This window comes from Centropristis striata, chromosome 22 (assembly GCF_030273125.1).
Source record: "Centropristis striata isolate RG_2023a ecotype Rhode Island chromosome 22, C.striata_1.0, whole genome shotgun sequence".
In the NCBI taxonomy this organism is placed as follows: domain Eukaryota; kingdom Metazoa; phylum Chordata; class Actinopteri; order Perciformes; family Serranidae; genus Centropristis; species Centropristis striata.
Genome location: NC_081538.1, coordinates 25,229,103 through 25,244,170, shown reverse-complemented (window position 1 = coordinate 25,244,170; position 15,068 = coordinate 25,229,103). Strand labels below are relative to the sequence as shown.

General features: G+C 37.2%; 1 protein-coding gene across 1 annotated transcript in view; it reads left to right on the top strand.

The window, feature by feature from the left end:
- The window catches only part of lhfpl3 (LHFPL tetraspan subfamily member 3), a 58,850-nt gene that overhangs the window by 42,310 nt on the left and 1,472 nt on the right, over positions 1-15,068 (top strand). The window contains exons 2-3 of the mRNA XM_059326321.1: positions 10,800-11,030; positions 13,385-13,440. Of these exons, the coding sequence (XP_059182304.1) occupies positions 10,800-11,030; positions 13,385-13,407 (254 nt within the window). The 3' untranslated portion in view covers positions 13,408-13,440. The remainder of the gene's footprint in view (positions 1-10,799; positions 11,031-13,384; positions 13,441-15,068) is intronic.

Genomic DNA, 15,068 nt, shown 5'->3' with positions numbered 1-15,068 from the left:
TCTTGGCTGTGGTAATAAACCAATCCTTTAAAGTAATCAGAAACTGCATTCAGAATTTAAATTATAACTGTAACAAAATACAGTTAGTCATATTTTGTATTTTAAATAAAACGCCCCAATCTGCATGTAAATATTCATATTCGTCTTATTATTAGTATTATTGTCTCTGCACCTTATTCTCCTCCTTTAGCCGTTTCCTTTAATGTACTTTATTACCTGTGTCTTTTTATCTACTGCTGATTTTAACATATCTGATTTTTCTCTTAGTCTTTTGTTTATTTTGTTTCTGGTTTCTGTAGCACTTCGAGATTTCTTTATGGAAAGTGCTTTGCAAATAAAATGTATTATTATTATTATTATTATTGTTATTATTATCTCCAAAATATAATATAACAGTAAAGAAACTAATTTTTTACTAAACTTTTAATTTGCTTTTGCAGGTAGTTTATCCATATTTTCCCCCTTTTTTAAATTTTATTTTGTGCATCATGCAACATGTGAGTCTGTGAAACAAGTGCAGCGTCTTCAGAGCAGCACATTAATCTGCTGCGCCAGCGGTCGATAGCAGACAAACCCTGTGAATCAGTGGACCTAATACAAGAGGTGTTAATGAGGATGGGGGGTATATACGGAGGGATTTGAGTTGCAAATCATGCTGCCTTATCTCTCAGCACACACACACACACACATTCACACACATGCTTGCTCAGTCCTCTGTGCAGCAGAAGGCATCAGGGCGGGGGGGTCGGAGGGAGACAGGAGGAGGTATTTTGTCCTCGTACCTTCCTGCATCTGCCAGTTTCTGCCCCAATTAACTCCCATTAATATCATTTGCCACAGTCCACCTTGATGCTGATGCTCAGTGCATACAGTATGAGCCCTCTGCATCTCCAACACACACACGGACTCAATAACCGTGACATTTAAAGCAACATGAATCGCACAAAGTGGACGGCCACAGCTGGGCCTGTGAAATGCACCATAATGAGTGGCTTCGTGTGTGTGTGTAATAGCATGTGGCGATTGGACACAGAGGTCTAGATTATGATGACACCTCCTCCTCTTGATTGTCCGCGGAGGCGCTGCCAACAGCTGTCAGCTGGCAGCCTTGGAGGAGAGACGGAGTGTGTGTTTAGCATGGGAGAGAAATCAAGGACATCCAAGAATCATTAAGACACTTTTTAATGGCAAACTCGTTCTGTGACCTCTAACTTCCCCGAGGAGAGAAAGAAGAACACTTTCATTTACTTTCACTTTTTTTAGGTCTATAAAATGTCACAAAATAGTGATAAATGTTACATCGTTACTGTCTGGAGCTCAAGATGACGCTTTCAGATTGGTCCTTGTGTCCAACTAGTAGAGGTGGGAATCAGAGGCCCTATGATACGATTTTATCCTGATACTTGAGTTACAATGCGATATTATTGTGATTTTAAGCATTTTTTGTGTTTTTTTGGTTGTGTTATTTTCCTTGTGCGTTCTGAATTGGGGGGCAGCCATGTACTTAACCCTCTGGAGTCCACGAAAGCACCGGAGCACGACTTCTTCATGAGGTCACAACGTAAAAACGAAGCAGCATGTAGCCCTGCTGTCAGCTTTTCTCTAAAGTTTTGGCTTTTCCAGAAGTTTCCATGTCCAATTTAATGCATCAACCCTTTTTTAGCAAAGGTAAAAAAAAAACATCTTGCAGTTTATTAACATGGTTTTACTTTTTTTGCAGAGATTTTTCTAATTTAGCTTTGTGCATTTAGCATTTGTAATGCAATCTTTTGTGTTTACTGTTTTTTTAAAATATCATTTGTTTGTGTGTTTTTTGTAATTTTTGTCTGTTTTTTCGTATTTTTGGTGTGTTTTGAATGTGTTTGTATGTATTTTTTGTAATTTTTTGTGTTTTTTGTGTATTTTTGTGTATGTTTTTGGTTTGTTTGTCATGTTTTATGTGTTTATGTGTTCAAAATGTTGATCCAGTAAGTCAAAATGAAAAAAATAATCAGGTCATATAGGTGAGGTTGTCTTGAAAACAATGATACCAACACATCATGGTAACGATTTTTAAGTGGTTTATACAGGCAGAATGAAAAGGAGTCCAAAACCGACAAAATAGCCCCAAACTCCAAAGGGTTAAGTAATGTGAATGCTTAGACTTCTAAGGATTAAAGAGGAGACTTGTGGGAACCCAGACACCCTATTTTTATTGAGACAGCATGAAAAACTGCTATTTTAAAGTAAAAGCACCGAATTTGTATTTCTTTGTAGAATTTATATAGATGATTGAAATAATAATTACAGGGCAAAAAAAATCTCTTTTTTTCAGTGTATGCTGTATCGATTTTTTCCCTCTCTACCAACTAACAGCCCAAAAGTAAAAAAGAAATACATTTATGCACTAATTAAAGATACAAATTATTTAAAGAGCACCTGAAAATGTTGTTTTTGCTTCCGTCAGTGATGTAGAAGTGTACTCCAGGTGTCAGTACGCCATGACATCACTGCTGGATGTGGAAAAGGCTGCAACCAGACAAGTCCCTGTGAAACGGAGCTTACAGCCTCATCAGCTCTTCAGCGCCTGATGTATTTCCCTGAAACTGAATATTTCAGTGATATAGTTCCAAGAAGTACTTAAATCAAATCCTTCACATTTGATTGGGTTGCTAAAATGTGGGTGGGATTAGAGGTATCTAGTCAAGTCAGTCAAAGTTTATTTTTAGAGCACATTTTTAAAAAAAACCTCAGTTAACCAAAGTGCTGTACAGTTATTAAGATACAATAAAATCATATAGCAATAAATAAAAACAATGAAAACAATAAAATATTGAAAAGAATAAAACAGTAGAATAGTAATAAAACTGAATCTAAAAACAGAGTTAGAATTAAAAAGGAAATAAAAGAATAAAACGTAATTATGGGAACCTCTGGAGCTGAAAAATGTGAAAAAGTGTCAAAAACTGCAGTTCCCAGTGTGGCCACTTGAGGCTGGCTCCAAAGTGAGTCAACCTTCATTGACCCCCATGTTAAACTGCAGAAATAAACATGTTTAGAGCCTGGTATAGAACCAGTTTTCGTCTCTAACTAATTTCCTCGTTCACAACAACTCTATATAACTCAATCATTTTAATTATAAGAAGGCTTGTAATTAAAGGTGTTTTTGCCCGTTGATATCCCAACACACATCTCTTCCTTTTTCTCTACCCTATTGCTCTGTTAGCGACTACAACCCCACAAACGGTGAAGTATAGTTTTAGAAGATTGGTGTATCTAGCCAGACGTCTAGAGTCTAATTTGATTGGATTCATTTTTGTTAAAAAGGCCCTGAGTGCAATATGAGTCATCAACATTTGAAAGAGGAAGAGAAAAGACAGTCACTCAAACTCAAAATCACTTCCAAGTATTGAAAAATACAATCAGTTAGTGAAAAAACCATACATGGCTCTTATAAATCGTGTTAGTGAAGAGAAAATGTTCAAAATTGCCGAAATTTTCGTAGGAGTGGTACCCATTGATTTTTTGGCTAACATCAAGAGATAAATGAAGAAATTACACAGGGGCAAAGGATTAAAAGTGGGAAAATGCGTCTCTTTAGAATCAATTATTAAGCTGGTTTCAATCAAGTAGTCTTCTTATCCTCTAATCCAGCTTTTCTTTAGTATATTTCATTGGAAAAACCCAGTCAAACATCACACCGTTGGTATGAAAAACCAACCCGATTCATTACTGTCGAGGAATGCAGAATATTCACAGCCTCAGTAGCGACTTGGCCAAAGAGTGGAAATGTGCCTGAAGTCTCTCTAGTAATGAGCGAGAGATGAAAGAGTGCGATGTAGCGTTGCTCAGTAATTGACCTCCTCTTCCCTCTGTGATGGAGAGCCGTTTTCAGGAGTCCAAGTGTGAACTTCAGCTCATTACCACCCACCTCCTGCAGAGTTGGAGTACTACCACACTGAATGGCGCCCGTTCTTCAGCTAAAGAAGCCTGTTTTGAACATTTCTGAACAGCTTGTGCGCTCCATTTTTCAGTCGACCTAAATCATTTGAAGCGCTGAACATTACGAGCCAGGATCGCTCATCTGTTTTCCTCCTCTGAGTCCGAATGTTATCCCGGGCTTTTAAGGTTGCGCGGGTTTGAAAACATCACTCACTTAAAGTGTCGAAAATGAGCTGACATGATTCCTCGTCGGGAGGGTTTTGGTAATATCTTTCATTATTTACGGCGGGGATTGTGTGTGCAGGCTGCTGTGGCTGCAGGGATGTTGAGATGAGGAGAATTTATTTATCAGGAGATGAAGAGGCTGACCCCGTCGGCTCACCCCTGTTCTCACTGCACCTTACGCTGTCGCTGCATGCCATTTGTGGGATAGTTTCTAGCTAGACAGCATTTTCTGAGCAAGCCTGAAAACAAAACAATCTTGCCGAAGATAAAAGATTGGCCCCTCGGCCTACTTTAGAGACATTTGGATGCAGTTTATGGGGATAGAGATGATTTCTGTTTGAGCTTTTTTGAGCTTTGCAGATAAGAGCAAAAAAAAACAACATTTCTGCTAGAGCGAAAAGATTAGAGTGAGTAGTTTTTGGAAAACAAGAATAAAGTGTTCTTGCAGGAAGCGTTTAGGTATTGAAGATAAAAGAAGGATGAGATCAGAACTTCTTTGGTAGTTTTATGCAAAGAGTGAATGCATATTTAGCTTTAGTTAGACATACACTTTGGCTTTTGTGGAATCAAACCTTCAGCTACTAGAAGCCCAAAAACCACAGCACAGAAATGGACATTTTAAGGCATTCAGATGAGAGTCAGAAAGACAAACCCGGAGTCTCTTTGATCCTCTGTGTTTCTCTTCGGCTCGAGCTCTGTGGGAGATTTAAGATTTGCCGTTGAGACATCGCTCAGTTCAACTCATTCTATTAATATTACAGCTGAAACGCCTGCAGGAGCAGCTTGTTTACACAGGAGAGAACTGTGTGCACCTTACAAATCCTCCTAATATGAATAAAAGCAAATCAACATTAATATACCGTGGAAGACATGGTGAAAGTTTTAGTGTTTTGTGAACATGAAAAACCGTTTCCTGAAGATCAGAAGAGTCAGAAATTCAAATTACTTCTTTACTTCTTTATGTGACACATTTTAGGCAACTGCATTTACACTTTAAAAGGCATGAATAAATCTGTGGGTTTATAAGTTCGTTATAGTTTTACTTTACATGACTGGCAGTCCTGTGAATGTGTTAAAACACTCTGTTGACAATCAGTTTTCCACTGTCACCCGAGAGTGTTTACTTGTGAATTAGACAGATTGCATCTTCAGCTTCTTTCTTTCAATCTTTGTTTTAGCGCCATATGGTTTAGAGCTCTGTGTGCAAATTTGTTCTCTAAATCTTGTGATGATCACATGCAGACTGGGATCTGATGCAAACATGGCAAACAACAGAATAAACTGTTTGCCAGTGACTTCCAAAATTATAAAAATTAACTTCCTATTAAACGTTGTGAAATAGTTGCATTTTAATAAGATTTAGGCAACAAAATTACTTGGTTAGGTTTAGAAAAAGATCATGGTTTGGGTTCAGATAAGTATGATTCTCTTGCTGTCCTCTTCTTTAAATATTTATTTTATCTTCCTGTAAATCTCCCGTTATTTTAAATTCAATTAAAGACACATGCATCTATACAGAGCTGTGTAATTATTCATTAACCATGCTATTTCATTAGTCATTTCTGTTTTATGTAACTGGTATAGTCATTCTTAACACATCTCACTTATTAACCATCAAAATAACTGATTTTTTGAATATTTTTTTGTATTGCAGATTAATCTTTCTTCCAACAAATAAGAACGTTACCAGGGAGTCACATGTGTATAAAGTGTTTGATGTTTTTATCATATTTAAGGTTTTTCTATCAAACAGTACGTAAAAGTTTATAGAAATGATCAGGTTTAGTGTAATTACATTTAATAATTTGAATGATATTATGTGCATGTATGCCAATCAGTCAAGGAGTGTAGGAGGAGAAGACCATCACAGTTAAACAGGATCTGTGATGTTGGAGGGTTACAGCAGATGTTGCCAGAATTAAAAAGTGTGGTTTTGTTTTTTAAAGTATAACTTAGCGTTTGTTCAACCAGTAAAACCCAAATATCTCCAAAAAAGTCATTCTTGTTGCCAATTTTCACTGTCAACACAGAAAAACACAATGTTTCCTTGTGAATTTCACAGATTGTGTTCTCGGTTGTTTTCTCTCAAGCTGTGTTTTGCTGGCAAGTTATTTGGCGTGGGGTGCAAAATGTGAACCCAACATTGAACACTTGTTGTTCTGTGATCATATTAGTTAAAAAAAGGAATGAGAAGATATTGTTAGTAGTTAAGTTGCAGGGATACAATGCAATTTCTCACAAATCTGCTACTTTTTTCTGGTAGATTTGCCATTTTTAATCTCATAAATCTACAACTTTTTCTGGTACATTTGCAACTTTTTTTCTCGTAGATTTGCCACTTTTAATCTCATAAATCTGCTACTTTTTTCTCGTTAATTTTCCACTTTTAATCTCATAAATCTGCGACTTTTTTCTCGTACATTTGCCACTTTTAATCTCATAAATCTGCGACTTTTTTCTCGTACATTTGCCACTTTTAATCTCATAAATCTGCAATTTTTTTTTGTACATTTGCCACTTTTAATCTCATAAATGTGCGACTTCTTTTCCGTAGACTTGCAATTTTAAATTTCATAAATCTGCAACTTTTTTCTCGTTAATTTTCCACTTTTAATCCCACAAATCTGATAACTTTTTTCTGGTACATTTGCCACTTATAAATTAATAAATTTTGGGACTTTTTTCTCGAAATATTACCCCCCTCCCCTGTTTTTTTTTCATACTTGGCCCTAACTCACCAGATTCCTTTGTCAAAAACAGATTTTAAGATGATGAGCTGATATTTTGTACCAAACAGTGACAATGTTGTATCCAATAAAAAATAACATGAAGAACTGTATTTGCAACAACCCGCTGCTGCTTTAGACAGCTTTTTCCTTCCTTTGCTCTGAGAACATTGATCTCCAAACTTAGCAAGGCTGCAAGAAAGTCAATAGACTCAGTGCCTCCTGGGAAATGTAGGCGTAGGATATGGATTAGAGTGCTTTTACATCAATACTGGTTATTATTACAGTAGCTTGTTGCTTCTTTTATTGGTACAACAGTGAGACAGACGGCTGGGTGTGTTCAGCTCATGACTAACAGGAACACAGACACCCATGTGGTCTCATCCTCCGTCTCTATTATATACTGTATAAAAAGGTCTCTATCTTTTCTCATTATTGTGGCCACAAAGAAAGCGAGACGTGGGAGGGTGAGATAAGGAAAGGGCGGAGGGAAGGAGGGACACAAGTCCCTGACATTTCCGGAGATTATCCGTTTGCTTAATCTGCTGGCAGCTCACCTTACTGTGTTTAACCTGACACACACACTTTAGTTTCTGTACTTGTGAGGCCCCCGAATGCAGCAGAATGTAACTAAATCCCGTGCTTAAGTACAAATTTGAGGTTATTATACTTGAGTCTTTTCATGCCACTTTATACAAGTACTTCTACAGTACTCAACTGCAGTTCAAGGGATATTTTTTTTTTTAAAGTATAAAAAGCAGAATGTGATAATATGCTAATCCTTTTTGACATGTACACTACCGCTCAAAAGGATGGGGTCACTTAGATATGTCCTTATTTTTTGAAGAACAGCACATTTAAAAAAAAAAAAGATATTAAATTGATCAGACATACAGTCCAGACATAGTTAATGTGGTAAATGATTATTTAAGCTGGAAATGGCTGATTTTCTTATGAAATATCTATTATATATTGTCCAGTGTTCTAGTGGCACATTGTGTTAATCCACGTTTACACCTAAACATTATGTTAGAACAGCTGAAAACTGTTTTGTGCTGATTTGAGAAGCAATAAATGATCCTTCCTCAGACTGGTTGAGTATCTAGAAAACAGAAACATTTTGCTTTGTCATAAGAAGGCATGCATGCAAAATATAGTAATATAATAATAATAACATTTCAACTGATTTATTTGTAAGTAAGTTTTAATTATTTTATTGAACAATAAAACATGTATATTAAGTTCAATATTTTTCATCCCCACATTCCCAGATTTGAATGTTAATCTATATATTCCCAACTATATTTAAGTTCCCTGTTATAAGGCCATCCCTCAATTTTGTAAAATTCCCTGTTTATTCCCGTTTATTCCCATAACTTCCTGTTAATTCCCATGGAAAGTTTCCAACTTTGAAAATTCCTGGAATTTTGCAACCCTAATCAGATGTGCTTTCCCAAATAATGTAGCTGGAGTGAATGAAATAGTACAAAATGGTCATAGAGAGAAGCAGTTTCCTTTTTATACAAACTTTTATTATTTATAAGAAACAGCATGAGCACTGTTATAAATGTGTTTTTGTTTTGGCTCAGTGATGCGTTTCTGTTTCAAATGCAGAAGGGAAACAACATTTCTTTCATTTCTATAAATAAAAAACAAAATGACACTGTTAACTAGCTTTATTATTCATTTTGACACACTTAACCAAACTTAAATGTCAGGACACTTCATCACAGCAGAGCAAAAACTCTGTAAATCAAAACTTTTGCTCCTTAATTCGCTGCTTTAAGGTTTGAATAAAAACGCTCTTATTCCACAGTGTCTGACTCTATTATGTATCTTCTGTATCCGACTGTTCCAGTTCCTCATTGAAGCTTTATGATGTTGAAATATTTATACCCGAGACTTTTACTTCCACTCTTCCATCAGAAATATTCCAGGAAATATACTTGACATCTTCACATTTCCCTCAAAACTGAGCTTCACATATCTGGTCTCTTTGGAAAGTTTTGGACCTCCACAAGGATTTGAAATAAAGTTACTGTAAGTTTCACGGCCACACGAAGATGAGTTGATAATAACTGTCCCGCTGACGTCAGTGAAATTGATAACTTACTTAGAACGATTTAGCAACTTCTTTCAAACTTCATGCACGCCTGAAAAGCACTGGAGACATCCCTAAAACATTAAAGCAACAGTTTGGATTTTTTAAAGTGGGGTTGTACTTTTCCATAGTCAGTGCACACCTTCAGTAGATGGTGGTACTTTAGCTACCTGAAAAAAAGTTTAAGTGTACTGTACACTATATTTAGAATATTTTCACAGCTTTATTTTCGTGTTGTATGCTCTCTTCAAAGCCACCAGACTCCACTGACAATAGTCATTTTACCTTGAAGAACATGGGAGTCGGTCTACTGCTGCCTTATGTTTGTGTGTTTGTATTATTGTGCCACTTTAGTGTTTAAAAGGGTTATTTGATTATCTGAGTAGAGCAGCTGCAGTACTCCTCTGCCTTTCAAAGAAAAGGAAAATTTCTTATCCATGTTTTCCATCGATTTTTGTGTAATGTTTTTTTTGTGTAAAGTGTAATGCTGAATATTATATCTTTTCTAAGAATGTGTCCCATTTGTATACCAAATCCAGATTTTGGCCTTTTTGACATTAATTATTATTGACGTGTTTAGCCAATATTTTTAGGAACCCGGTCTCACAGGAATCCGTGAAATAGCCACGGCAGTCAGAACAAAAAACATGGCGGACAGTTCTCTCATTTTTAGTGAAAAAAAAACAATATTTTGACTTATTTTCTGCATAAAAATGGATTTTGATCACATTCCTAATGAGAAATTTATGTTTTATTTTCTAAATATTCACTCAGTGAATGTACATAATCACTTTGTATGTTGGAATAGCCACGGGATATGACTGTCATTAACTTGCATTGTAGCGAAATCCGTGTCAGTTTCACGGAAATTTGAGTGATTCCGTGGCTATTCCACAAATTCCTGTGAGACTATGTTGATTTTTAGCGTTGTGATGGTAAGATTCAAATTAATATTTTGAAGGATCGTGTCCTCCCTCCTTAAACAAACTTGAACCTTAAACCAGATTAATTACCCGGGTAAAGCGTGAAATGGAAACAGGGCTGTTGTGTCGGTACTCTTGCTATTGTATTAGTAATTCAGACAATCTCACTTTAAAAATATCCAAAATATCCCTTTAACTTTAACCCCCAAACCCTCCGATGTCTCCTGTATTCCAGAAACATCCTCACTTACCGTCATTTATTAATTTCGCCTTGATGGACAGAAATTAAAACACACAAAACCTCTGACATTCAGACTTAGTTTTTGGCCCCCATAGTCGACAAATAAACAGGGACCTCTCAGACCCGTAAATCATCTGATTGCCTCAGCTGACTGTGTGTGTGTGTGTGTGTGTGAATGTGACAGCAGCTCTGGCAGCAGCAGTGTAGTTAGATGACTCTGCTCTCTAACAGCTCAGTCTGTCGTTGTCGGCCATGCAGCAGACGGCTAATGAAGGCAGGCCGACTCACCACATGGTGCTGTGACACGTTGTAACATATTCTCTCTCTTTCTGCCTCCTCTCTCACCTCTCGCTCTCATTTCTGCACTGCTGTCACCTCCTTTGCTTCTCCTGTCTCACTTCTTCTCCTCTTTTCTCTAATATAAAGCTTTTTTTTTTTTTTAGCAAAATATAATCTTTTTGTTTCACCTGCTAATATATTCCTCCTCCTTGAATTGTATTGACTAAACTCACCTTCCCAAAGCTCTCTGTTTGTGCTGCACACTTCATATCTTGTGCATTTTTTATAAGTTTACAGATTGTCCCTAATCCAACATAAAATCCCCTTTAGGTAGCCAGTTAAGCCCTTAAACACTAACGCGTCCTCCTCTCTTCCTGCTGCAGGTACGTGTCTGATTCTGGGCTGCATGATCTACCCGGACGGCTGGGACAGCGACGAGGTGAAGAGGATGTGTGGCGAGCAGACGGACAAGTACACGCTGGGGGCGTGCTCGGTGCGCTGGGCCTACATCCTGGCCATCATGGGCATCATGGACGCTCTCATCCTGTCCTTCCTGGCCTTCGTCCTGGGGAACCGTCAGGACAGTCTGATGTCTGAGGAGCTGCTGGGAGACAGTAAGTGGTTAATGACCCATAGTGGGGGGTGTAGACACAGCCAGTAAATGTTAGACTGTAGCTTTTACTTGTTTGGATAATGCAGTTAGTCGGGGTGTAGTCTCCCATATCCAGACCGGTCTACACAGAGCTGGAAAAGAGCTGGCTGCAACTAATAATCTTTTGGGAGATGGGGAAAAAGAACCTCTCTGTTCATATTTCTTTAAACCATTTACAATCATCTTGGAGCGATACTTAGTCCAGGATAAAGCAACAGAGCCGGAGCAGTAAGGGAGGAGAATGCTATCAGAAATAGGTGCCCAATGAGAACGCTTATCCCATCAAACTACAACACCGATTGCAAAAAACCCCAAAAACAAACAATGTATCATTCAGTGTTTATATTTACAAAAACAAGTTTGAGCATTAGACATCTTGTCTTGTCTGAAGTCAAATTAATTTAGGTTGCAAAGGATTCGGTTTTTCACAGCTTTCCTACTGTTTGGAACTGGGGTTATACATCCAGAGAATTAAACTAACTGGTCCGTACATTTTACCTACTTTAGCCACCTGAAAATAGTTTAAGTGTACATTATATTTAAAGTATTTTTACTGCTCTATCTTCGTGTTCTATGCCCTTTTCAAACCTTATTCGCAAAAATAGTAATTTTATTTGTTCTATCGCTGTTTGTTTGTGTTACTGTGCGACTTTGGTGTTTTAAAGGGTTAGTTGAGATTGATCAAAGTCACACAATAACATGAACAAACTGACTGATCGAGGTAGAGCCAAATCAGCAACTTTTTTGTTCTGAGAGGTAAAATTACTGCTTTTTCTCAATGGAGAGAACATAGATCGACAATGTAAAGCAGTAAAACTCTTTTTAAATATAGGGTACACTTAAACTGATATTGATTTTTGCACAAGGGCACTTCCATCTTTGACTTGTCAGTCCTGGAATTCAAACCAGCAACTCTCTAGATAGAAGCCTGATTCCTGACCTCGAGGCCACAGCCTGCCCAAGTGGTCAATAGCACTACAGTTAAGAGGATAAATCTGTATTTTTGGGGATTTTTTAGCGGTGAACTGGCCCTTTTATCACTCAAGTCCCAAGTTAAAATGGGCAAATCCTGTAAAAGCCACAACACATTCTTCCTCAGATTTGTAGCTGTTTCAAAACGGAAAAAACAGAAGCAGATTTTGTACTTTTTCAAAACCCATTTCGTGGTAATCCATGGAGCGCTTTAACACGGACAGTTTGGTACAACAACAACAACAACAACGAAATAAAAAGCTGTAGTGCAATTACACCTGAAATGAGTTTCAGGCTATTTTCAAAACAAAACAAAGCAAGATCCACTAAACTTATTAAACAAAAAATCGATTTAGAAGCTGGTCTGAATGTCTGCTCTGTGTCTGTGTCCTCTCTAAGTGAGCTACAAGTCTTCCTGTGTGTGTGTGTGTGTGTGTGTGTGTACATTATATTTGTGGCTCGTATCCACACCTCTTTGTGCTTAATTGGCCTTTCCATTTAAGCATAGTCCAATAATGAGACAGGACACATCAAAGATCTGGTTCCTGCACATCCCACCAGCAGCTTGAAATTAAAAACCTTATTTCCTCCGTGCATAATTTCCCCGTGCTCAATTTATTCATTTTCATACATTAGATGGATGTTATACAACACCTGCTTGCTCCTGTTTGCCAATGAGATTTTTCTGTCTTGATTGGGCGAGATGACAACTGCCCTCGGACCTGAAGAGAATGATTTAAACAGTGAGGAAGGAGGCGGGAAGGAGAGGAGAATACAGATGAAGGAGCACAGAGATGAAAAAGCAATGAGGAGAGACACAGAGAGGAAGAGAAAGATGGGTGACTGAGAGGAAGAATGCACCAATAGCAAGGGTTAATTGAAGCCCGGGGATGCTGGACAGAGTCATGAATTACTAATGGCTGTTTACACAGCTTGCTGCCAGCCTGTCTAAATGAATCACAGCCACCCTATCAGCCGGGACACAGTCGCCTGTTAGCTCGTATAAGCAAAAAAGACTCGGAGGAAGGAGCCATTATCAATGGAGAGGACAAGACGAGAGGGATAATGAGCCGAGGAAGAGGAGCAGAGAGGAAGAAAGAGAGGCAGATGTAGATGAAAGTGAGGGATTCATCAAACGGCAGATGAAGTTTAAATGGGATGTTTTCTCATCTTGTCACTCAGGAGGATGGATAGTGACATCTGTCCAGAAACATCATATGGATGTTTTAATTCATGCGTCCTGTAGAAGGTGGACAAGTTTGATGTAATACTGCCACCTGCTGGTTAAAACATGTCATTGTATCTTCTCTAAACTGAACTTGTTTCTCTTTTTTTCCCCTACAGAGAGCGGCAATAACGCCATATAAAATCTGGTAATGGATCAGCAGTCACACACACAGGTAAGGCTCTTATTTCAGTGTAATAGCAGCCCTGTTAATGTTTTTTCTGTTACTTCATAGTTACATCTCAGGCTTCTGTTCTACTTGAAAACAAAGCTATAGTGACTTTGTGGGGCTTTTATTTTTATTTTTTTTTAAATGCAGACTTGTCCTGAGCTTCCTATTAAGCCACAATTTTCTCAGGCTTTTATTATGAAAAACTCCTAAGATATAGCTAATTTTTGGGGCTTTTATTTTGATAACACAGACTTGTCCTGAGCTACCTATTAAGCCACAATTTTCTCAGGCTTTTATTATGATACACTTCTAAGATATAGCTCCTTTGTGGGGCTTTTATTTGAAAATCAGCCTTGTCTTGGGTTTCCTGTTAAACCACAATTTTCTCAGGCTTTTATTATGATAAACTCCTAAGATATAGCTCCTTTGTGGGGCTTTGATTTTGAAAATCAGCCTTGTCTTGGGTTTCCTGTTAAACCACAATTTTCTCAGGCTTTTATTATGATAAACTCCTAAGATATAGCTCCTTTGTGGGGCTTTTATTTTGAAAATCAGCCTTGTCTTGGGTTTCCTATTAAGCCACAGTTACATCTCAGGCTTTTATTCCACTAAGCTACTAAGATATATTTACTTTGTGGGGCTTTTGTTATGAAAACACAGACTTGTCCTGAGATTCCTATTAAGCCACAATTTCCTCACTATCATTTTCTTGATAATGATTTTGGTTATTATCAAGAAAGCCATGGAAAATGTCTAGATATCAACTCTTAAATTAAACTCTTATGAGCTTTTTTTGTTGTTATCATCATAGTACCTTTAGTTGTACCAGGCATTAAAATGAACAAGGTATTAGAGAAACAAGGGTTGTCTAATATTTTTTTCCATGACTGTATAAGACTTCAGCTCCATGTCTGAAAGGCCTGTCTGACAACAAAGTATAAAGCAATGAAATATCAGAAATGTAGCATAAGCTCATAAACTCAAACTCATATTGATTTTTGCATTGGATGTTTGATGCTACGCCACTCCGAGTAATAATAATCATGCATTTTATTGAACTTCTTTCACCCATTTCCTTTTTATTTCCCCTCAAAAAGCTTTTATGGTAGAAACATTTCACACTGTTGAACTGTTCAATTACCTTTTCAATCATTCTTATTTTGCTATATCTAAGTGCCATTTCTAAGCCTTTCCTGCTGTTATTATTCAAGTTATTAAGATACTAAAATGTTATTATAACTTCCGCTCGAAAAAGTGTAAAAGCGTACACCTTTTTATTATGACTGCACCATGCCATCAAGTGAATATTTTCTAGATGCATCATTATTTACACTCTCCCCCAAAATTTAGCCTGATATAATTGTTATCCCGGGAAGGTTTTGGATCTTCAGTAGAATTTAAATCAACTTTGTGTTTGTAAACAAAGCCTGGCTGCACAACATCATCCTTTTATGGAGTGCAGATGCAACATATTTACTGCAGCCACATGCTCCTCAAGCAATCTGTTTTAATCAATACAATTATCATAAAAAATAAAGTAATCACATTGATGATATTCATTATCATATAATGACTTGTTTGTTTATTTATTTATTTTTTTTACTTAGTAATTTTCCAATCAGGGGCTAAAA